This window comes from Triturus cristatus, chromosome 5_1 (genome assembly GCF_964204655.1).
Source record: "Triturus cristatus chromosome 5_1, aTriCri1.1, whole genome shotgun sequence".
Lineage (NCBI taxonomy): Eukaryota > Metazoa > Chordata > Amphibia > Caudata > Salamandridae > Triturus > Triturus cristatus.
This window is the reverse complement of record NC_140587.1, coordinates 165821290-165846359: the sequence shown is the minus strand read 5'-3', so window position 1 is coordinate 165846359 and position 25070 is coordinate 165821290. Positions and strand designations below refer to the sequence as shown.

At 45.4% G+C, this 25070-nt stretch overlaps 1 protein-coding gene across 7 annotated transcripts in view; it reads right to left on the bottom strand.

The window, feature by feature from the left end:
* Positions 1-25070, bottom strand: part of LOC146830535 (tyrosine-protein phosphatase non-receptor type 22-like) — a 542480-nt gene that overhangs the window by 403109 nt on the left and 114301 nt on the right. For 6 of the 7 annotated variants that reach the window (XM_085604743.1, XM_085604742.1, XM_085604746.1 and 3 more), the window contains exons 3-4: positions 16280-16356; positions 14542-14637 (exon numbers count right to left, since the gene is read on the bottom strand). In XM_085604743.1, coding sequence (XP_085460869.1) covers positions 14542-14637; positions 16280-16356 — 173 coding nt within the window. Of the gene's footprint in view, positions 1-14541; positions 14638-16279; positions 16357-23791; positions 23847-25070 lie in introns of those variants that run through there. The other variant, XM_085604748.1, reaches the window with a different exon arrangement.

Below are 25070 nucleotides of genomic sequence, written 5' to 3'. Positions count from 1 at the left end.
ACTGATTATCAATTGACTGTCCACCAATAACCTTGATTTTCTGCCTGGTGTTCCTCCAGCTGTATTTATACATGATATATTTTTAATGGACTTTTTCTACAGGCATGAGGAAGTTTAACTAATATGACAATGGGGGTTGGTCACTCTGCATGACTGGTATAATTTATATGCTGTTTGGTATAATAACAAAACATTAATACTTGATATGAAACTACACATTATATCTAGGCTGTTGTTGACTGAATAGCCCAGTGGAGCATTATGAGATTGATGCATTAATGTCTGAAATGAATCAAAGGTAAAACAACTTATGAATTGTATACATTACATAATTCAATTATATCAAGACTTCTCAAAGATGGTGGAACTGTTTCGGAGTGTGAAATAATGGCCCACTTGAGTATGACAAATGAATTTATCATGCTGTCTCATATGGTGGTACTACAATATCCTTATCAATTTTGATGTATCGTGTGACGAGAAGAATTAAAGATGCATCGCAAAGCTTTAACACAAAAAAGTTCATGATGGTGGAACCTTTCCGACTGTCTCTTAGAAAACTTGTCTTTGATGATTACACGTTTCTTTGTTATTTATAGACAAGGAAATGGTGAAATGATGTCCGTGAACAAAGGTGTTCAGGCCAAAATGAATTGAGCACACTATTATGTTTTGATTCACTGACTTTAAAGTATGTTTGACACTTGCAGCCAGTGAATGCACGGACTGAACAAGTTGAGGCGTGTCTGGATGTAAAAGGGTCTCACTTGTGACACGTGTATATGTACGTGTCAGCTGTTCTGATTTTACGACAGAAATTGTCAATGGCAGAATGGCAGATGCTTGCTTATGAAATATGTTAAAACAAATGAAAAACAAAAATAAAATCTCAAAAATTGTTGGATATCTATGTTTGCATAAAATTGAAGAAGAAAAAATCTGGTATTTTACATGTTTAGTGACAATCAGTGTGCCTTTCTCATGTACTTCAGATGTGTATGATTGTGGCTGTGTTTACCTATATGTGGCACACACCACAGCTACATATTTGACCCTGTTTGATGGCTGGTTTGAGCTTAGCACTCTGTTGAGAACAAATCACGAATTATTTTTAACAGGGGGAACCTGGATTTGCTATCATATTTACCACTGCTAACTTATACAGTAAAATCATTTTTAGGCCTGTCTTTAATTGTGATAGAGAGGCAGCAATATGCCTGAGGGTTAGGAGTGAGGAGTGAGGCTACACTTCCACTAGAGATAGAGAGTTTGTGAGTCAGGTATTCTTTGATGCTAAAGCTCAGTGTCTTATAGGTGATGTAAATGCAAATTGTAAGTGCTGCATGCTGCCAATGGCAGTCAGGCAACGTGATGTATTTCTTTTTAAGGGTCGTAAGTCAGGTCTTGCAGAAACCAGTGTCTAGCGCAGTGCTATATTCTAGTCTAGAGATGGCGGATCCTTGACTGTGTTCTTTGGATCTACTGTCGGGAGGAAATGTCTGATGTTTCTTATAATTCTCAGTTGATAGTTAGCATTTTTGGCTATGGACTTAAAATGGCCATCTATGACACAACCTAGGGATTATTTTTATGTTTTGGGGTAAATATCATATCAGTTTCACAAGTCTAATACCGTCAATAGGAAGCTGGCAATTTTGTTGGAGAAAGAGAATGCGCAATTCAGATTTTTGAGAGCTGAATATCTAAGTATATTCTTAATTTTGGTGCAGTGATATTACAGGTTGATTCACCGGCTCACCAAGCAGCTTAACCAAAAGGTTAAAGTGTATGAGTGCTAAGAACAATATTTGTGTAACACCATAATGTGAGGGTGTGAGATCAGAGATAGATTTATCAATCTTAATACATTCCAATATGAAGAAGTTAAATGTGATGTCTTCAAAGTCCATTGGCTCATGCAGGACTGTGAAAAGAATGCCATGATTGATTGTATCAACCCGATGGGCGACGCAGTGCACCCCTCCCTTTTCCCTGGCTTTCAACCCCCAGTTAGTTAGTGGTTAATCAATGGCCGCACTTCCATAGCCTCTGCGACGCCCCTTACAGGGGGCTCAGTCGCATTGCACGGCATCCCTGCCGCGAGGCGATCTTGGCGCACTCCAGCAGGGCACACTCAGAGGCTGGACTCGGGCACATATCTGCAGCCCCACTCAGGACAGCGATGAACGGCCTGAAGAGCCGAGAGGCTGCTAGATTGTAAGAACTGTGACTGGGCGCACTTGTAATGTACATCCATGTGACAATGGCGATATCGTATGTGCCTGTGTGTTTCACTATCTATAAATGCCAATAAAGAAAGTTTAAAAAAAAAAAATGATTGATTGTATCAAAAACTGATGACAGATCTAGTATCATTAGTAGGCATAAACAAAAAACTGGAGGGTGGTTGAACTTCCATTCTTGTGTCCTCCTAATGGACCTAAACCATGACAGGAAAGAGGCTAAGAGTTTATGGTTGGTGACATGCTCATTAAAGTGGCTGGCAACACACAGGCTGGGGTTCATGGGGTTGTCATTTGTATTGGCTCATATATCCAACTTTAAGAGTTCCTGGGACAATATTTTGTTGGAGAGAGTTATTAATGAAATTTCTCTAGCGGCGGATGAGTGCCAATGTGCGCCTTGGCCAGATTTGTAAGCCTATTATCATCTGAGTATTAAAAGAGCTAGTCCCAGTAACAGCTGTCTTGATAATTGTAAGAGACTCAGATGGTTGGTTGTTGGTTGATGGTTGGTTGTTGGTGAGAGTTAGTAATCTAATTTAGCTAGTGGTGGATAAGAGTGTCTATGTGCCCCTTGGTCATATTTGCAGGCACAGGATCATCTGAGTATTGAAAGGGTTAGTCTCGGTAACAGCTTTCTTGATCATCTTCAGTATGCTGGCTGTGAAGTTTCTCCACTTGGCTGATGGGTTTTGAGACAAGGTAGTTTATTACTAAGGTTGGAAAGGTGTCCACCACAAGAAAAGTCACTGACTTGTTAGGTCCAGTCAAAGGTTTCAGTAATTTAAACCTGAGCTCAGCCACTGGTAGCTGCGGCACAAAGCAGAGAGGCTTAACTTAACAAAAATGAGTAAAGCATTTAGAAGTATCAAAATAGTTTAAAAGTCAAAAACACAACACAATAAAAATCTTGTTCCAGTTTTTAAAAATAAAGACAAATTGAATAAGCAAAATGACACCAAAACAATAAAAATCTACTAGGTGAAACTGAAGATCTGATTTTTTTTACAGATTTAAGGAAAATAGCACCAAGAAGTGTACAGTGCCAGAGGTAGTCACTAGTCGTAGTAGACTGGGACCTAGGTGCTATTTGAGGCCGAATGCTATGGATTGTGGTCGGAGGATATTCCAAGTAGATTGCTTCCACTAAGGCCTCGAAGTAGGAAAGTTTGAAAAAGTTTGTAATCCCCAATATGAAATGGACTCTGTTGTTTTTCTGAAGAAAAAGTCTTCTTTGGGCAGGACAAACCTGAAATTCAATCAGATGGTGTGGAACTGCCGGTTGGATACTTTTTGTGGTCAGTGTCCCTGAAGCTCTGGAGTAAAAGATTTAAAAAGTTCTAAAATTTCTTTTGGTGCTCAAACATCCACATGAGTACACTTCAAATTGCCCAGGCCCTCAGAGGGAGCCCTTAAATACTCTCATGATGTCAAGCAGAAGGCATCAGCAAAGTCCAGGTCAGCTGGGATTCTTTACAGGAATTGCCTCTTTACCTCTTTTATGTTCCTGGAGCCACCAAGAGGATCAGCTTTTTAATAAGCCTAGGTGGAGTTCTCGGAGCAAAATAAAAAAAAACTCTGCTGGTTTACGACGAGCTCTGCAAGAGGCGGAGTGCAATAGAAAAATGCTATTTGCGGTGATTTGTGGTGCCGGATGCTTGTCCGCACTGTACAATCATCGCAAACGGCACCATGCACAGCACAAGTGGGCGCTGTTTTCCTTTCTGTCACTCGAGTAGATTTTTACTTGAGATGCAGTTTGCTCATCGCAAACGAACAGTTTCTAAATGTGAGCAGTCGCGAGCATACGCGACCACTCGTAATGAGAAATCTGACCCCCCGCATTGAGAAATCTCGCCAGGAAGGTTGATTTTCCATGCTCGCGCTCACCAACTTGAAGTTGATGATCGCAAATGAGGAAAAATCTCGCCGGGAGGTGGATTTTCCTCACTTGTGCTCACCAACTTGACGTTGACGAACGCGAGCGCGGATACTCAGCAAACTCTGTGAGCAGAGCGGAGTTCACCACCCAGGGTTACTTTTTAATCCTAGGACTTTTTCTAATCTTGGATTTCAAGTGGGAGAGGGTCCAACTTCCTCGGGTGTTTCTCACAGGTCATAGATGCCAAATGCAGCATGGTATATTTCTGCAAGTCCAGCAGTGTTCTGAGAAAGACTGGGGGTGCAGATTTCTAGGGGTTCACCAGCCTGTGGGTGGGAGACACACTATGACACTCTTTGCCCTTCCCTGGCCAATGGAGTAAAGGTATCCAGGCCTATCTACTTTTTAAGGAGTTTCTGTTTGCTTTATTGCAAACAGGAACAAAATACAATGTGCCAGGGCAAATACAATATGGTGAAGGTCTTCGGCCATACTATACTTACGCAGAGCCCCCACCCTCCATATTCTATTGTTCTCAGAGGAGTCATCTCTATCCATTTAGGTCAGACTATTGTGTTCTCCTGGGGGTAATTTCCCACCTCTTTCACACGTCTTCCCAGGCTGAACACAGGTTGGCGGTAGCTGGAAACTTAATACAAATTAGCATCCAGGAACATCACACAGGGAAAAGGTAGCTTTTTAAAAGTTATTTTTTTTTATTTTATTTTTTTTAAATACAGACAGATAGGTATAAATACAGTTATATAATTGATAAAGTAAAAGCCCAAAAAGTAAAAAGAAAAACAAAACCAATATTTTTCAGCACAATCGGAGCCTAGGAGAGAAAAGAAGACAATTACAATTTACACTCAAAGTTCATTCCTGGCCGACGGTTTGGCGCCACTCTATAAAAGGGGCCCATATTTTTAAACCCATTTTACGTCTCCTTCTGCCCTTACGTTTGTAAACCGAAATTTCAATATTAGCTATAGCGAGAAATCTGGATAGCCATTGTTGGAAGGTGGGGGCAACATAATCTCTCCAAGCAGAGGCGATGCACAACCTAAAGACAGCCATTGCGATAAAAATAAGTTTGTGTCCTACACTAGAATTTCCGGGGTCTACAGCCCCTAGTAGAATAACCCCACTAGATAGTACTATGTTATTATGTAGCATAGCAGATAAAAATTCCCCAATCGCTAGTTTAATCAGTTTAAAGCCTTCACAGGTGGAAAAAATGTGTATACAGTCAGCCTTATATAAGGAACACCTAGGACAGCACGTGCACACCCCATTACCCCCACTTAGCTATTCTATCCGGGGTGTAATATAAAAAAAAAAGTTTTAAAAAATTGAGCTTGAAGTTTGGTTGACATTAGTATAGTTTGTGACATTCCAAAGGCATAGTTGAACTCGTCGTTAGAGATCTCTATTTTCTCTAGCCATTTCTGTGAAACTTTCTCCATATCATCAGGAAACATTACAGTCATATGCGAATAGATATTCCCAATAGAATTTTTTGTGTCTAATAATAGTATGTCTATTAGATTAACTTTAACAATCCCCCCCCTCCCTCCTAACTTACGTCGCAAAAAGTCTCTCACTTGAAGGTACTTGAAAAAATCCTGCCACTGCATATCGAAATTATTCTTAAGTTCCTCAAAAGATTGAATCCCATTAGAAGACATAAGTTGGCCTATTTGATTAATACCTGCCTCGTACCATCTATGGATGTAATTATCGTAAAAAATTTCAGGCAGATTTGAGTTATTCTTAATGGGGGTATAGAACGATAATCTCCCTATCCCCAGCATTTTCCTAACGGTTTTCCAAACCCTATATCCACTAAATACTGTTTAAAATGTTACCTTTTTGTAGTGGCTATCATGCAGGTGTCTCCACCAATACCCTCCGCTATCCTTACCTAGCAATAATTGAAATGTAGTTGGTGTATAAGCCTCCCCCACTATAGCTTCCCAATTACTCTGTAGCAGTTCCTTACTATACAAGAGTACCGTTGCCCAATAATACGCCGGGAGATTTGGGCGAGCTCAGCCACCCGATCTTTCTGGAGGGTAAGTAGCTTATAAGCCCGACGCGGGTGTGAGTACGCCCAGATAAAACTAGAAAATATTCGTTCCATTGATTTAAGCAATGGTACAGAGAATTCTAAACATATTGCTCTAAACAAATGCAGAATTTTGGGGAAGAACACCATTTTGATCGCATTTGCTCTGCCTATAATAGAGATTTGTAAATAGTCTAGACGTTTAAGATCTTTCTTCATTATGGTTGTTGTTGATTTTACATTAAAATTTACCAATTTATCCAAATCAGCTGTAATACAGACACCTAAATATGTGGCATGTTCCACCACTCGGACATCCTTCATTACGCACTTTTTGTTGAGAACAATCTGAGTTTTCCCTTGGTTCAGCGCATACCCAGCCACTATCCCAAATTGCTTCGCCTCTTCCTCTATTGCGATTATGGCCGTAGTTGGATCAGCGGTCACAATCGCAATATCGTCGGCATAGGCCAATGTTTTGGTAAGGTATCCTTGCAAAACTATAGGTTTGATTACTCTATCTTTTTCCAGGCGCCTAATAAACGGATCTATATAGATCGTGAAGAGCAACGGTTAGCAAGGACAGCCCTGCCGTGTTCCTTGCGTTATTATCAGCTCTTCAGTTGGGGTACCATTTACCATCACTATGGCCCTAGGGCTCACATATAGTTTTTGCATTGCTTGAATAAACCCTACCTGGATCCCTATTCTAGACATCGCTGCCCAAAGGAAGTGCCAGGAGACCCTATCGAAAGCTTTCTCCGCATCAAGCAGAATCAGCGCCATAGGGTCCCCTGACACCTCCATACCATCAAACAGGGTAATTACTCGGTGTACATGATTGATAGTTGATCTCCCCGGAATAAAACCATGTTGACTCGGAGAAACCACCCTGTGAAGTAAGGGAGCTAGTCTATTAGCCAAGACTTTCGAGTAGATCTTGGAGTCTGCATTAATATGTGTAATGGGACGATATGACCCGAGTTGCTCGGGAGGTTTTTTTTTTTCGGAAAGATAATTATTTTCGCCCTTGACCAGGAATCTGGAGGGTGGCCTCCCGTAAAAATATGCATTATGAGAGTTCCTAAAATTCCTTGAATTTCATGTATAAAAAGGGCATAAAATTCTGAAGGAATACCATCTAGCCCTGTAGCTTTCCCTGGGGGTAAGCTTTTAACTACACCTATAATTTCATCCAACCTAGGTGTTTCCTCTATGCTATTTATATCCTCATCCTCGAATTTCCCAAGACAAGAACTAACTAAATAATCCTCTACACTAACCTGATCGCCCTCCCCAAAACGCCAAAAGGCGTCTTTTATAAGAATAGGGTCCACTACACGATTCCCCATGGGGCCCTGGATTTCGCGAATTATATTTGCAGTAGTTTGTTGTCTCATACGAACTGCTAACTGATGTCCAATTTGTTTGTTTACTTCATAAACTCTCTCCTTCTGGGCCAGCGCTTTATTGACAGCTTTAACCGTAAAAGCATTTAAGATCTGGGCTTTAGCAATCAGCACTTGATGCTACGCTTTCTCAACCATCTCCTTTGTAGCTAAACTGATGCCCATTGTAGCACTTATTAATCCCTCCTCCTTGATTCTCAAGTTATCTTGTAACCCCTGCATCTTTACCCTAGCTTGCTTATTTGCTTATTAGTTTTTAGGGAGAATTGTAAGGTCTCCCCACGTATCCCTGCTTTTAGGGTGTCCCATACTACTTCGATCGAAGCGCTTCCCAGATTGTCAGATAAAAATTTAGGGATCCATTCTCTCATGTGAGTGCAATAATTCTCACCTAATAATAGTGCCTTCTCAAAAGTCCATGAATTGGGTATACGATTTTGGTTATCTACTTCTAGGCTACAGATAAGTGGATTGTGATCCGAAAAAGTCCGGGGTAGTTTCGTTAATTGGCACTTTGATTTAATTATGTTGGAAATTAAAAAATAATCCAGTCTTGCATGCGTAAGATGTGGATTAGAAAAATATGTAAAGCCACAATCATCCGGTTTTAATGTCTGCCAACCATCCACTAAGCCATGAGTACAACACATTTGCCGAAGTGCTTTAAACACTTTAGGCTTGCGGCCAGTGTAGTGCCATTCCTCATTCAGCGACCAATTACTAGGGAGATTAATGTTAAGGTCCCCACTAATCAATAGAGGCAGTGGCCAGTGCATCAATTCATTAGAAATCCCATCAAACACAACTGCCTCATCACCATTGCAGCCGTATATGGCACATAGGGTCATTCTTTGTCCACTCCCATATTGGCATTCTGTAATTGCCCATCGACCGAATTTATCTGCCTTAGAATGATTAAAATTGAGCCCATTTCCCTTAGCTAGAATTGCCACCCCCCTAACCCTGGTTCCTAGTGAGGTAGCACATATCAACCGGTAGCCCAGCGTTTTTAAAATATGCATTTGTGACCCCTCGATATGTGTCTCTTATAGACAGACTATATTAGTGCCCCAGGCTTGCAGTCCGACCGTAACTGCCTGTCTTTTTTTAATGTCGTTTAGGCCACAAATATTCATAGATAATAGTCTTAACAGTCCCATCCTAATGTACTAATGTGCACCATACAATTACAATGACATAAACACCAAATTTTCCCCTCCCCCTTGCCCCTCTCTTTTTTTTTACTTTTCTTTTTGTACGACCTTGTCTGACTCTGCCTGCCACCCCCCACCCTCCCCCCACCAATTCTGGAGGTTACCTGGCCACGCCAGGAATGTGACATCCAACGAACAGACCCCCGCAAACGCCCCCTGTGTCTCTCCATCTTAAACTGTAATCACACTATTGCAAAGCCAAAAAATAGAGAAAAGGAAAGCTAGCCCTGTCAAAACTAGTATTGAGCCTTAATACAAACAACCAAAAAGAAACAAAGTCTTCCTTCCCTTCTTCCCTTAGAAAAAGATAAAGGCCAGAGCAAAGAATAATGTCAGTGCAGCCTAAACGGGAGGCCCAAATTGATTCCCCAAGCCCAGCAGTACAACACAGCATTTATCCGAGCCCCCGATAGAAACCACACCCCCATCACTGGTTGAACCCAACTGGTGTTCTTGAACGCATTCCTAGTTATTTCATCCTGCAGTGAACTTTACACATTGACTTTATATTATTTAAGTTCTGAAAGTCCCTCAAGATATTTCTGCGCCTGAATTTCAGAGATGAAGCTACGGGTAGCCCCTTTGAAAATTATCTTCAGTCTGGCAGGATTCTGCAAATACACCTCAGCCCCCAACTTCTGAAATGGATCAAATAGTTGCCGGAGTCTCCACCTACGCTCCACTGTGGAAATCAGGTCTGGTAACGAAAGTTACTCCCTCAAAAGTGCGTCTCTTAGTAGGTCTAGCTAGATCAAAGAGTGTTTGGCGGAGGAGAAAGTTCCCAAAGAATACGAGTATAACACGTGGGTATTGGGCCGTTGGTGTGTGTTTACCGGGAGACAGGGGAAATCTGTGGGCTCTTTGTATTTCCCGCTCCAAGTCCCATGACTGAATTTCTGGGAATGCTCCTTTTAGGAGATTAATCATGAATTTTCTGGGGTCATCCTTTTCAATTCCCTCCGGAATTCCTAAAAAGCAGAGGTTGTTACGTCTCTGCCGGTTTTCCTGCTCTTCCATCTTCCACATCAAATCCTTTACTACCCCATGTTGTTCATTATGCTGTGTCTGTAATATCGCCACATCTTTTTCAAGCTGTTCGGTTCTTTCCTCTACCATAGTCATCCAATCCGCAATATCGGAGCAAGTTTTACCAACCTTTCTCACTGCCCCTTGAAGTTTTTTGGCAGCCATACGGGATCTTCGATTATCAGCTTTAACTTCATCCTGAAAACCTTTGATCGACTGCAAAATATCTGCCAAAGTGGGTTCTTTGCTGGCAGCCCCGTGATCTCCGTGATCGCCCTTTTTACTGCTATCGCTGCCACAGATGGTCAGGTTATTGCAGGTTGGAGTGAGTCTAGTAATTGTGGAGGTGTTTGCGGCTAATGTAAGGGGCGTATTGTTATAATCCCATTTCAGCTCTCGCACACTCTCACTCTCCGAGAAGTTGTCATCTCTTTGTGCCCGATTTTTACCTCTCTTTTTAGATAGTTTTTTAGCGGCTAATTTAGTTCTCGGGCCATTAGTGTTAGGGCTGCTATGCCATTTCTTGTCTTCATCTCCGCTTGACAGTGAAATGCTGATATCGGATATTTCAGAATCATCCGTCAGCGAGAAAAACTTATCCTGATTATCTGGTGTTTTTTTTAAAGGATCTATAGGTGCACAGGCATTAATTATACCAAATGTAGGAGTAGCATCGCCATCTTTAGCACCGCAGATAGCATTGATACTGGTAGTCAAGCTATTACCATTATTTGATAAAGTAGGGTGGCAAATGTGACTGTCGGTCGACACATTAGTATCATCAGGTGCGAGAGATTTTGAGACCAGCACCTCTCTCATATCCCGATCACCAAGAGCGCTGCCTGCATCGTTTAGCGCAACTCCACTTGCTACTGCAAAGCTACTTGAGATTAGGGGTTGCAGGTTGTCAGTTTCTTTAAGTAAACGTAGGTTGTTTCTCCTCCCCACAGAGCTACGCCGCAAATCGCCCTTTTCGCCCTTTTCACCCCCTTCTTTGGTGCCTGCACCAGTTAAATCCGCCTTTTCCCAATGCGTGTAAGTGTCAATGAGGAATTTACCGGCACAGGGTTTAACAGTGAAGGTATCTGTCCAGCTTTCCCCTTGCCACCTCTTGCCCTCTTACCAGTCATCCTAGCTTGCGTAGATTGTTTCATTAAATATACTAGAAGCATTGTTCAACAATGTAACTCCACGCCGCTTTTACTCCTTTGCCGGTAGCCGCCTTTATTCCAGCAAGCGTAATGCAGTCTCCTCCACACGTTGCAGTCTGTTCGTTTGACTAACCGCCTTCCACCATCCAGCGGTACCGGAAGCAATTTGAGCAGCCCAGCGTTAATCCATGAACTCCGAACTTCCTTACCGCCGTTGCCGCTGATAGCAAAAATACACCAGACAGGTAAATTTTGCCCGATCTCGGGTTCTGGTACCATATTGATGTTTCGTTTTTCCTTGACCACCAATGCCGCCAATGCGTTTGTCTCTTGCCTTTCACATATTGCAATGCAAAGCGTGATTTAAAGAAATTCAAGCCGCTTCATACGGAGAGACACAGCAGAGCTCCTTCGTGACGCTGTCAGTCAGTCGCCATCTTGCCTCCCGTCCAGTCGCCATCTTGCCTCCCGTCAAGATGGTGACTGACTGACAGCGTCGCGAAGGAGCTCCGTATGAAGCGGCTTGAAAGTTACTTTTTTTCTTAATATTTATTAAAATAGTTGTTTAATTATTTTTCTAGCTGATCTCTTTTCCAAGTATTAGTAGTTTAACCTGTACTTTAATTTTCTACATAGGACATCTAAGCCTGCCACAATGAATGTAGCTTTCAGGGCCTTATCACTGTAGGAACATGTGAACAATGATTTTTTACATGTCACACTTTTAAATACCATTCACCCGACCTTGTGGGCTGCAAGGCCTATGTAGAGGTGACTTACTAATATTTAAACCTGAGGTTTTTACCTATCAAAAACGATTATTTTAACAAATCGCACTACAAGTTTTACACTTCATTAGTCAGGCGACAATGGTAGGCGTGAAGCCATATTTACCTTTGCCACACTAATGGATGGCACAATAAGTGCTGCAATCTACAGGTGATATTTATCTTTTCATGCCATGGGCTTATTTCCACACCATATATTATGGCATTATATAAGAGTTCAATACGTTAATCAGGCAATCGCGGCCAGCATGACTCGCGGGTGGTAGGGGGGTATGGGGAGAGTCGGGGAGTGGGTGTCGGCACGAATTGAGGCAGGATCGTAAATAAAAAAACTTATCTCGAGGCTGGCTCCCGCATGTTTTCTGCTCCTGCTCTCCTGCCTCTGACAGGAAGCAGGTAGCCACGATCCCTCCCCTGAGTCAATCACAATGCTGCAATGCAGTGTTTTGATTGGTCTGAGCGCCCTGGCACGGCGCTCAGCCAGGGGCTGGAGGGGTGGGCATGTTCCGAATGCAGGCTATAATGCAGCCTGCATGGAGAACAAGGAAGTGTGCATGACTGTTTTGGGCGGCCAGAGATTGCCGACCAAACAGTCATTGCGCACTTTAAGAGTGGACAAACCACTCCTCCCCTGTCCTGCTTAGAGAGCAGAGCAGCCCTGCCCACCCACCCACCGCAAAGCAGCTGGACATGAAACATAAAATGACAATAACTCTAAGTTATTGTCATTTTATGTTTCTCACTCCATAAAAGCAGTGGGACGCTCTAGAGTGATAGAGGAGGAGCCGCCCCTGTAATCAGGGATTTGCCAGTTTCTACATGTTTCAGGGGTCTGAGCAGAACATACACTGGGCGCTAGACAGTTATGCCTCAGTGTGCAGAGCCCAAAAACCAGCAATAAAATTCAGCTAAAACTGGGGTTGACTATGCAAAAAGGGCATTTTCTCATAGAGTGGCTGAGTTACAAAGCAATTGCAGATGTACAAGCATGAATAGACAACCCTATTAGTGAATTGTACTAATGTGCATAACTGCAATTATTTACCAATGGCATTTCCATACCGTGGCACAATATTTGCTTACCATGTGATTGTCTCTCACTCAAATGCACGTCTTCCATATCACAAAATAGAAGTACTTCAATTGTGCACAACCATTTTGTGCATTCTTTTGTGGGTTAGTCATCAGAGGGCTTGCACTGAGGGACTGTGGTAATTTCACGTTCTAGTCTACCTAAGGGAAGTAACCTAAATAAATCCTACTTTGAGAAAATAGTGGCAGAATCTTTTTAACATATTTGTGTGGCAAAAACAGACAGCCACCATATAGCAACAAAATTCAAATATATATGATATGTTCATTAATCAATCAATCAATCACAGAATTTGTAGAGCGCACTACTTACCCGCGAGGGTCTCAAGGCGCTGGGGATGAAAAAAAAAGGGAAGAGAGAGGGGGGGGTGCCGCTACTGGTCGAACAGCCAGGTCTTGAGTAGCCTCCTGAAGGTCAGCAAATCTTGGGTCTGTCGTAGGCTGAGTGGAAGGGTGTTCCAGGTCTTGGCGGCGAGGTGGGAGAAGGATCTGCCGCCTACGGTGGTTCTTCGGATGCGGGGGACGGTGGCGAGGGAGAGGTCGGCGGAGCGGAGCTGGTGGTTGGGGACGTAGAAGAAGAGCCGCCTGTTGAGGTAGGCTGGGCCTGTCTTGTGGAGTGCCTTGTGTGCGTGGACGAGGAGTTTAAAAGAGATTCTCCTGTCAACGGGGAGCCAGTGCAGGTTTCTCAAGTGGGGGGTGATGTGGCTGTGGCGTGGTACGTCGAGGATCAGGCATGCCGAGGCGTTTTGAAAGCGTTGCAGTCATTTGATGAGATTGGCTCCCGCGTAGAGGGCGTTTCCATAGTCGAGTCTGCTACTGACGAGGGCCTGGGTGACTATTCTTCTTGTATCTGTCGGGATTCACCTGTAGATCTTGCGGAGCACGCGGAGGGTGTTGAAGCAGGAGGAGGAGACTGCGTTGACTTGCTTGACCATGGAGAGCGTTGAGTCGAGGATGATTCCCAGGTTGCGTGCGCGGTCGGTGGGTGTCGGGGCTGCCCCCAGTGTCGTAGGCCACCAGAAGTTGTCCCAGGCTGAAGGGTTGGAGCCGAGGGTGAGAACCTCCGTCTTGTCCATGTTCAGCTTTAGTCGGCTGCTCTTCATCCAATCGGTGACGACCTTCATTCCTTCATAGAGGTTGGATTTGGCAGTGACGGTGTCCTTGGTGAGGGAGAGGATCAGTTGAGTTTCATCGGCGTAGGAGATTATGTTGAGGTCGTGCGGTCGGGTGATGCGTGCGAGCGGGGCCATGTAGATGTTGAACAGTATCAGGCTGAGGGATGATCCCTGGTGTACGCCGCAGATGATCTCAAGAGGCTTTGGATAGGAACGGGGGGAGGCGGACGCTCTGGGTTCTGCCGGAGAGAAATGATCCAGTTAATTTTGGTGCATATCAGCATCTAACAAACAGTATCTCTTCTGAAACCCCTTATAGCATATAATTGTGAGTAGATGCAGACTCTTCCTATGATAAAAAATATATTTCAAATGGACACTCAACAAGCAATGAAAAATGAATGTAGAAGAATTTCTTTTGAAAGCTTTTGAATTAGGAAACCTGAACATTTGTATTTTTTCGGCTCTGTTAAACGAGTCATATCTAGGCCTTTATTAAAAAAGTTTGAAAACAATTTTTCTGTAGCTCCAGGAAAAAAGACTTTCTCCTTACCAGAATTTTATATTCCCAAATCATTCTCCAGAAATCAAGAACTGTGTTAGGAAGTGGACCTTGAGTAGCAATGTATGCCCGTGGTTCATATACCCCCTAAAATAAAAGCATAAAAACATAATTCATTGGGAGTTTTTAAAGCAAATCTTCTTACATACACATTGCTTATCTCCAGTCCAACTAACCCATTATATTTCTTTAAACAATATCCATATAGTTACACACATCTCAACTTAAATGCAAAAGAATGCAATCCTTCAGACCTCATTGGCCATAGAGGTTATATTTTCAACACCTAGGCCTTCAAATAAGGAAACTATATGGTTTGTGTCAATGATACATGAAGAATTATGCTAATGCTAATGTTTTGTGTGAGGAAGGGCCATGACTCACAAGTCTAGTGGATCATGCTGCGCTCCCCCCCAGCAATGGTAATAAATATCATATTACTCTCTGCATATGGGCATGTTTGGTTTATGCCATGGTAGTAGATTATGAATGATTCTAAATTGTTATTTTAGCTTCCATTGCCTATAGATCGGATGTCCAACACAGACCCAAAAAGACCAGTTCCAAGTCAGAATTTCCGATCCATGTCATATTTCAGGATTGGCACTCAATTAAAAGTTGAGGTTTATCTTTAAAATCTGGTACTGATCTTTCCTTTCTATGCCTACATTGGACACTCCTAGCAGATAATGTTCCGCAGAACAGGGAGTGAATGTATTAAACCCACACTTCAGGTCTGACACACTAACTAATTAGGAGAGAAAGGGAAGACAAATCACTCCATGAGGTACAAAGAAGGGAAAATTGGATGGAAAGGCTAAGCCTGATAAGGCTGACAACATACTTGCTTGTTTCCGAACATTCCTAAGCTTAGAAAACTGCAATGTTGGTTGGCCGATTGTTAACCCCTTAGCATTTCTCACCTGCTCAGACCATGGCTGCCCTTGCATCTTCCCATCTCTCTCCATCCCTTGGAGCGGTGTGGGAAAGCAGTAACCCTGCACGGCCCCCTAGCTAGAGAAGACCCTGATGTGGATTGCCCTCCATGGTGGTGCACTCATTCACCCGTAATTACACAGAGCACAGGCAGCTACCAAGACAGGGGAAACAATGACACCAGGACTGGGGGACATATAGGCGAGAATATTGAGGTTGGGATGCACAAACGTACACTTGGACTGGGAGGCAGGGAGATACCCAACAAAATGATCCTCCTTCAGCTCCCAAATGGGGAAATATTTCCCTGAACTGTAATTCCCATTAAAGGCATGGACTACAAATGCATCTGATGGTCGTTTTTAATGGATTGCCATATTCTTTGCATAACTAGAGAACGCACCAGAGCTTCGTTTGACGGTATATCCTTTTTTGTAGCCTAAATAATGCAATCAGTGATATACAACCTGAATGGGTTGCTGTGATGTGAACTAAACATGGTGTAGGTGTCCACATGTTTAAAAGCCACACTGTAAGAACGTTATCTAGGCAAATCATTTAATGATTTTCTAACTGCACGGTTTAAAATGACAAATACGACGGCATCCAGGTTTTGTACATTTATCTCTTTCCGTCGACATAGCAAATATCTGAATATAACAGCAGCACATTTGCAAGGATTCGATCTACATGATGCATGATATTCTACAGTCTACTGTGAGATCATGCACTGGGTTGTCACTTGCTGTCCTCTATACTTTAATGGTCACTTTTTGCAATGCGGAAATATTACCTTGATAAAATTCCCATTGATGAAATCCGAATCCTTGTCTGAGGTTATCAGAGAGAGTTCTACTAGAGTATGGTCAACTGGAAAAAAGAGAACAGACAATTACCTGATTTCAGAGAAGGACTGGCTTTTTTTTTTTTTTTACCTTTTTGGGGGGAGTTTTGTTGCATTTATTTATATGACAATAAAAGGCACTAGGCGAAAACAGGGAGAAGGATACAATTAGGGAGAGGAAAGAAGTGATGAAGAACCAAGAGATGGTGGTGGAGACCACCGCAACGGAGATGGAGATGTCATTAACTTAAAATGTTTATTATTACCTCTGAAATAATTAAATCAATAAAATAGAATAAAATAAAATGTCTTACAGCACATTAACTGCTCACATTAAATTTTATTAAATAGTAAAATAATTCACATTTATAAAAATAGACAATATATACAAAATATACAATGTGTAAATAAAATAATGTCAGTAACCTAGACCTAGAAACAGAAAACAGGGAAACATACAATTCGTCACAAACACATCATACGGTCTGAATAAATTAGTGAAACAACATGAAGGTGGACACGATCTTCGGTTTCGATCGTCGGTTTCACTTCTGTCAGAAGTGTAACCGTCCGGTCATTCCGGCTGGATTCCAACTGGCTCAAGAAGCCTGTCGGCCAGGCGGAACCGGCACGTAATCCATATGGATGGCTTTTACGCCATTCGGATTACGATGCTCGGCCTCCTGGCAGGCTTTCCATGCCAGGCTTTCCGAAATGGAAAGCCTGTCGGAAAGCGAGTTTGGGGACCCTTAGCTGGGCCCCCTTCTGTTTGCGGTCTCCGGTTGGGGGCAGAGGGAGCTCCTATGGTGCCCCCTTGTTGATCCCTGCACCGCGAGGCAGGCACCCTGAGTTGCCTGCCATACGGTGCAGGGATGAACACAACTTCTCATTTCCCTATGGGAGCTTGTGCTACGGCCGGTTTATGGCCATAGCACATGCTCCCATAGGTAAATGTGAGTATGCGACTGCACCATGTGTGGTTGCATCATAATTAGGTGGCTGTGACCGCCGACCGGAGGTTGGTCGGACCTGTTTCCGCAACGGTGTTGGATGGACGCAAGTTGTGTATTTGGAATACGAATTTCACACCACTTCTTCCTCAAACCGTGAACAAATAACCACAGTAGAAAAAGTGTATGGCTAGATAAACAAAGGTTTCGAAAGAATAATGCCCTAAAAAACCTCTACTCAACAAAAAAGGAGATGTAGGACAGAATGGATAAATGAGGATACATAAAAATATAACAACACAAATGTGGTACACATCAAAAAGCACTGAAGACAAAACAGGCTTCAAAAAACATAACTGGATTTATAAATCATCCAGCAAAAAAACAGAACGCTCATTATTTCAACAAGATCTGTGACACCAAGTGCACTACCAAAGAATTTCACAAAATATTATCAGAATTTCACATTCCAGAATGCACCTCCGGGGCAATTCCTCAATCACATGTTTTCCGTGATCTAATGTTAGATCACTTTGTTGCCAAAGCAAAGCATTTGATTTTTATATAAAGAACAAAACAACCCTCTTCCTTTGTGAAAACATTAATATAAAAAAGAGTCGCTCCAAAGAGAAGCACTCCTACACTAACGTACATAACTTTCCCTTCAGAAACTTCATAACCAGGCGAAAGCTACGGAGTCTACCAACTCACCATCTGACACTTGCCCCACAAATCTGAAAGAAAATGCCACCTTCATCACCTCTTGTCATTGCAAAAAGTAATATAAACAGCTATTCTTAGCCTTAGGCACTGTAGTGGTAACAATGAGGGAGGCGAGACAGGATTATGTTACTATTGGAACGTTTATTTCTTTACTTGTATAGTTACGGCCCACGAGGAGCAGCGGGAGTAAAAACCGCCGGCTCGCGTCCTCGCGCTCTTATCCGTCTCCCCGCCCGCCCCCTGACGTCACAGCCATCCTCGACACCGGATTGGCCAGTGACGTCAGGCGGCGTCCAAGCTGGAAATAGGACTACGGGGTTTGGTCAGACAACTGGTACGTTACTTCACGTACAACATCTCCCTTTCTTAACAAAATATAGAACTATACATAACAATCATCTCATAACAAAATCTTCGAACCTTTTTGGCGCCCTGATATGCCTTGTAGGTCTGCGGGGAGTGATTTGCAGATTGGCCCCCCCGCTGCGGTTGCCCGTACCGCCTTGGCTTGCACTCATCACATTATGACTGTCATTCCTCACTGAAATGGGGCTGCTGTCGCTATGGCCTTCGGCATCCCCTAGGCCGTGGCACGCACTCACACCGTCCTCAGTGGTCCCGTCATTGTCTTCTTGCACCTGCCACTCGTACATACTATCATCGCTCTCAGTCTCATGCACCTGGCTGCCTCTCATGATGATTTCCTCTTGACCTGCCTTGAGCCTGACAATGTCGTCCTTGCTCCGCCATCCCCCTCCTTCCAAACAGACAGCTCCCTTAGTCACTCCTTGCACACGTGCAGGGGTCTGGAAAACAGACTCTCCCTTCAACACTCTGGTTGGTTTCTTCACCAACACCCAATCCCCCTGCACTACCTCTTTGACTTTGGCTCTATTCACCACATCAGCGTACCGCTTGTTGCTTTCCTGTTTGGCCACAATTCTTTCTTTAACCCTCAGCCTCTCATCGGATACATCTTCAGGTTCCTCCCTCATGTCATACCACCTATCAAGTTTGGGAGTAAGCTCACTCATACACCTTCTCCCTCTCATCAGGTAGAACGGAGTGTGCCCCGTGACAGCATTGGGCGTGTTGTGAAATGTGTGCACCTTGTCCGCCAGAAATGCCTTTACATCCAAATTGGAGGCAATTGCCTGTTGCACACCCTCCTTCAGGAACCTATTCATCCGCTCGACCTGTCCATTGCTCTTAGGGCTGTAGAGCGGGGTTTTCTCCTGCTTGATCCCCAATCTGGACAGGAAGTCCTTCATCTGCCTGGAGACCAGCTGTGTGCCGTTGTCGGACATCAAAATCTTCGGCTGTCCTTCACTAGCGAAGACCCTCTTCAGCTCCTTGATCACTCGTTCAGTGGTAACCTCCCTGACGAACTTGTAGTGGATCCATTTGGAAAAGTAATCCGTGAGGACAATGAGATGTCTGCAATCGTCAGGCAGCAGGGTAAACGGGCCCGCGAAGTCAATAGCGACCTTGATCCATGGACCGGCAGGAATGTCCACCAGCTGCAGCGTACTTTTCGCCGTCTTCCAGTGCTTGTCGGCCCTCAAGCATGGTCCGCATCGGTCGATAAAACTGCTGACATCGCCGCATATCCGTGGCCACCAGTAGTATTGTTTGAGTAGGTTCCTTGTGGCGGTAGCGCCCGGGTGACCTTTGTGAGCTAACCGGATTAGTTTATCTCTCAACCCTTCCGGCGGCACAAACAGCTCATGTCTTTTCACGAAGCCGCCCTCGATGGAGAGTTCGGGGCTAACCTGCTGGAAACTCCTGAGCGCACCGTTCAAGTTCCGGATCGGGGGCCAGCGAGCCATTATATGATCCATCACCCTACGCATAGTCATGTCGTTCTCTTGGGCCGCCATCCATTCCTCCTCCGAAATGGATCCTTCGCAGATGGCCGTAGCGTCCACCAGCGCCACTACGCACTCCGTGTCATCCATGGATCCGTCCCCCTCGCCGCTGACCGGCAAGCGCGACAAGCAATCCGCCCTGCAATTGAGGCCGCCCTTGATGTGTCTAATGACGAAATGATACTCCTGCAGCCTGGACATCAGCCGCAAAAGCCTTGAGCTGGCCTTCCCGTTGCCGCGGCCTTCGCCGTCCATCATGTAGATTAAGGGCTTGTGGTCCGTGACCAGTTCGAACTCCATGCCCCACAGATAGTTCCTCAGTTTCTCCACGGCCCATACGGATGCAAGCGTCTCTCTCTCGATGGTGCTGTAATGCTTCTCGGCGTCACTCAGTGACCGGGAAATGAAAGCGACCGTGTTCTCCGTCTTCCCATGGAGCTGGCAAAACACCGCACCGATACCCTTGGCGCTTGCGTCGACTGTGATCACATTCCGGAATGCCCTGTTGTATGGCTGTAGCATGGGAGCAGCCACGATGGCCTGCTTGACGGCATCAAAAGCAGCTTGTTGGGCATGCGCCCACGTGAATTTTTCGTTCTTCCTCAGTAGCTTCCTTAGGGGCTCCACGATGGTCGCATATCCCTGCATGAATTTGGAGTAGTATTCGCTGAGCCCCAGGAACGATCGTAGGGCGTCTTTGTCTCCGGGACACGGGGCATCACGTATGGCCTTCACCAAATCATCTATAGGCGCAATGCCCTCCGCGGTCAGCACGTGCCCCAAGTAGTCGATCCTGCCCTCCATGAACTTGCACTTGTCCTTGGAGACTGTCATCCCTTTGTCGCGCAGTACCCCCAGCACTTCTCCCAGCAGCTCCAGGTGCTCCTCTTCACCCGCCGTGTGGACTAGAATGTCGTCCTGGAAGGCTTCAACACCCTTCATGTCGCCGAAGAGCAAATCCATCAACCTTTGGAAGACACCAGAAGCTGAGGCGAGGCCGAACGGAAGGCGGACGTACCTGTAGGCCCCGAACGGGGTAACAAAGGTGGTAAGTGCCTTGGACTCCTCCGTGAGGCATACCTGGTGGTATGCAGACTTCAGATCTATCAAGGTGAAAAACCGCGACCCAGATGTAGAAGACAGGATCTCTTGGATGTTGGGTAGAGGGTGGCAGTTCACCAGAATGTTTCTGTTCAAAGATCGCAGGTCCACACACAGCCGAATGTCCCCTGTCCTCTTCTTCTTGGACACCACGATTGCGGACACCCACTCTGATGCGCCTGCTTCCTCTATCACTCCCTCCGACTTCAACCTATCTAGAACAGCCTTTAGCTCCCCCCTGACAGAGAGGGGAACTGACCTGACCTTGTGTTTTATCGGCACGGCATCCTCCTTCAATCTTATAGCGTGCACGAATCCTCTCACACACCCTACTTTGTTTTCAAAAACAGACTCAAATTTGCCGATGACCTCAGCTAAACCCTCAGGCAAATCATCCGGCTGCACGTAGCTGACCCAATCATCCCTCAGGACTATGGGATCGTCCGCCCCCGGGACTAGCATCACCCCCAGCTTGGCCAGATCCTTCCACCCCACCAGGCTCCTCCCTTTCTCAGCCACATAGATCTTCGTTCTCACTGTTCGCCCCCTGAAGTTGAGGAAGTCCCAGAAGTACCCCATCATCTCTATGTCTTGCTCCCCAAAAGCCTTCGGATTCACATCCGTCTCATGCAATTTCACACCTTGCCACTTCAACTCATACGTGGTGTCAGAAATCAGGGTAATGGGGGAACCAGAATCGGCCGTAAATGGCAGCTCAACTGCACCAATCAGAACGGAGCCAATAGGCCCCTTCACTCTCCCATCTTCAGCATCAATGGACAATACAATGTCCGCATCTGTATCAGCATCGCAGTCGCTCACCGAGCTCACTTTCATGCCCCCACCAGGTCTCCTGGCTTTGCATACTGCCGCGAAGTGGCCCACTTTCCTGCACTTAGAACAACTTTTGGACAGCGCCGGGCATGTCCTGCTATCCGCCAGGTGGTCCCTTGACCCACATCTAAAACAAGCGAGTGGCTTCCTGCCCCCCCCTTTCTCGCTCGCCACCCTGTCTGGGGTTCTAGATGCACCTCTATGTTTGTCCTGCACAAAGAACACATTAGAAGCCTGGCTCGTGCTCGCAAGTTCTTTCGTGGACACCATGGAACGTTCAACGGCCTTCGCAATGGCCACCACATCCTTCAGCGACGGATTCCTGCAAGAAAGCAACCGTTCCTGCACCTTTTTGGAATGGCAGTAGAACACAACCTGGTCCCTGAGGTAAGTATCAGTCATCTCCCCGAATTCACAGTCTTGTGCCAACACACGTAGACAGGCAATATACTCCTCGATAGTCTCACCTTCCTCCTGCTTCCGCAATGCGAATTTATGGCGCCCCACCATGATATTACCCTCCTCAGAGTATTGTAGTTCGAGCCGCTTAACCGCCTCCTGGTACACGTCCAGAGGGGCAAGGGCCCCCGGAGGGTCCGTATAGACGGGCAAGCTGTCAAAAACCTCCTGGCCTGCTTTCCCCAACAGTCCGAATAGAAGCGACTTCTTGCGTGCAGCGCTATACCCCTCGCCGTCAATGGAGACGATGTAATTCTCAAATGCGCGCAGCCACCCCTTCCACTTCATACACGGCTTACCAGGGGAGTCCAGAAAGAGGGGCGGCACACATATGTTGATGGGTTGCGCCATAGCAGGAGAGCAGGCACACGTGGGACAGCGGCGCAGATCCTGGACAATCCCCACCAAGCTCGGAAGGACACCCCGGTCGCAGGGAGGCAGGGGTCAGACGCCGCAGCAATCAACGCAGCCTCAGGAGATTGGAAGCATCTAGTACCAGCAGAGAAAGCGCTCCCTTCACAGCAGCTCACCAGTGCAGCTCACGGAGTCGTCGGGGCAAAACAGCACCACAGTACAGCAGGCAGCACCCAGCAGCACACCAGCAGGGCCACGAGGCAGGAGGCAAAGGCAGGCAGCAGTAATCACCAGCAAGGAATCTGGAGCATGGGAATCAGCGAGGCGAGACCAGCGTGCAGTTTCAGCACATGGGGACATCAGGCAGCAAATGAATCACTCGCGGGCCGTAACGATGGTTGTAACCCTCGTCGCCATTTGTAGTGGTAACAATGAGGGAGGCGAGACAGGATTATGTTACTATTGGAACGTTTATTTCTTTACTTGTATAGTTACGGCCCACGAGGAGCAGCGGGAGTAAAAACCACCGGCTCGCGTCCTCGCGCTCTTCTCCGTCTCCCCGCCCGCCCCCTGACGTCACAGCCATCCTCGACACCGGATTGGCCAGTGACGTCAGGCGGCGTCCAAGCTGGAAATAGGACTACGGGGTTTGGTCAGACAACTGGTACGTTACTTCACGTACAACAGGCACACATCCAGTGCTCAAGACATTTTCTATAGGACCACTTGTTAAGAAAAATAACCTGAATCCAGCAACTACAAACCAATCACAGACAGTTAATTCCTTAGAAAACGAATTGAACGGACAACTCTATTCCAAATGTCAATAATCATGGAAGAGAGAGCATTATTATCGGACCGAAAAACAAGCGTCCATGCAAGGGAGGGCGCGACCCTCCCCTGATATCCACATAGAATGAACTACATCACTACTGATCCCTGAACGATTAGCAAACCTTGATTCAGCATATCATGGAAGACTCCAAGGCTAAAAGAAACTGACACTGAAGGAAACATCCTCTGCTGGATCTCCTCCTACCGTATAAAAGATCAAGCACCACCTCTATTCACCTTTACACTATTCAGCTTTTAGATAAGAGAACCTCAAAGATCAATCATACAGCCACTCCGCTTCAACAGTCACACTCTCATAACCAATCAAATCATTTCACCTCACAGGCTATAACTATGCGGGGATATCGGAGGGATCCACATAGAGCTCCCGTCATGCTCCATAGATGAGCTCACTTCCGGAGGAGGGGTAACAGCCGACGTGTGAACAGCAAGCTCGGGTGTCAGCGCCCTGGGAGGAATGTGAAGGTGAACGTGAACGCTGCATTTGAATCGTTTGAGCTGGGGGTAAATTCATTGCTTGCAGAGGTTGGTGAGTCGGCCGTTGGTCCGCGAGTGCTACTACGGAGATGCCCAGAGGGAGTGCATGGTGAACGGTGGATGCAGCTTGCATTGGCTGTCTATCCCCTGTCGTGAGGATTGGAGCAGTGGATTTAGCCTTTAGCTTCCAGCCCTTTGATGCGTGGCTGAGGAAGATCCCGGCGGCATTCGTCGGTGCGACGTGCGAACTCCGAGAGGGATCTACAGAGAAGCGTTAGAGGTTTCTCCAGGAGGAAAACGTTTTTACTGCAAGTGTCACGAAACTCTGACCATCAGCAAGTATTTGGTGAGATCCAAGGTCACACACGTTCCCCAGGCAGGAGCGCAAGAGTGCAAGAACAGAAGTCAGCACAGAGAAATTGGAGAGAGAGTTTCCAGTGAGCTTTTGTTTTTTTTCTTTTGTTGGCTGCCTCTCTGTCTTCCTCCTTCTTGCTGTTTTAGGGGTTTTTATTTCAGCTAACTCCCTTCAGTGCAGTCTAGGTATAGAAGGCTACTTCGGGGTGGGGGGGGGCAGCAAGAGAACTCTAGAAGGCTGAGGGAGTCTGATAACTCCCAAACAATCCAGATAAAAAACAAAAAACGTAAGAAGCTCTAGATTGGAGAAAGAAGGAGGGGGAATAAAAATGGAAAATGACGCTCTAACTGGGTATATACAGGCAAGACCAATCAGACCAACTATAATTACCAGGAGAGCAAGAAGAGGGGTGGAAGCAGTTCAGGGAAGAAAGAGCTTTAGGTGCCCCTGGAGAGGAGGAAATACCAAGTCGGTTGCAGAAGCGGTTCGCCTACTGTGGATGCGGCTTGCAGTCGACCTGTGTTAACTCCGGCATTACCCTGACTTAACACCAACAACAAGCAATAAGTAACAACAAACCCTCAATGAAACGTATCTCAAGAGAACCTTCAGCAGCAAATAACGCGCTATAAGGAAGAAGCTCCAGCCAAAACAAAATATCGAAGGAATCAAACCTCGCTCTCCTAATCACTCCACACCTTCTTCATCTCCAGATAGTGGAGTATAAACCTTAATGGGCTGGAAGTAACAAGATGGATCTCGTA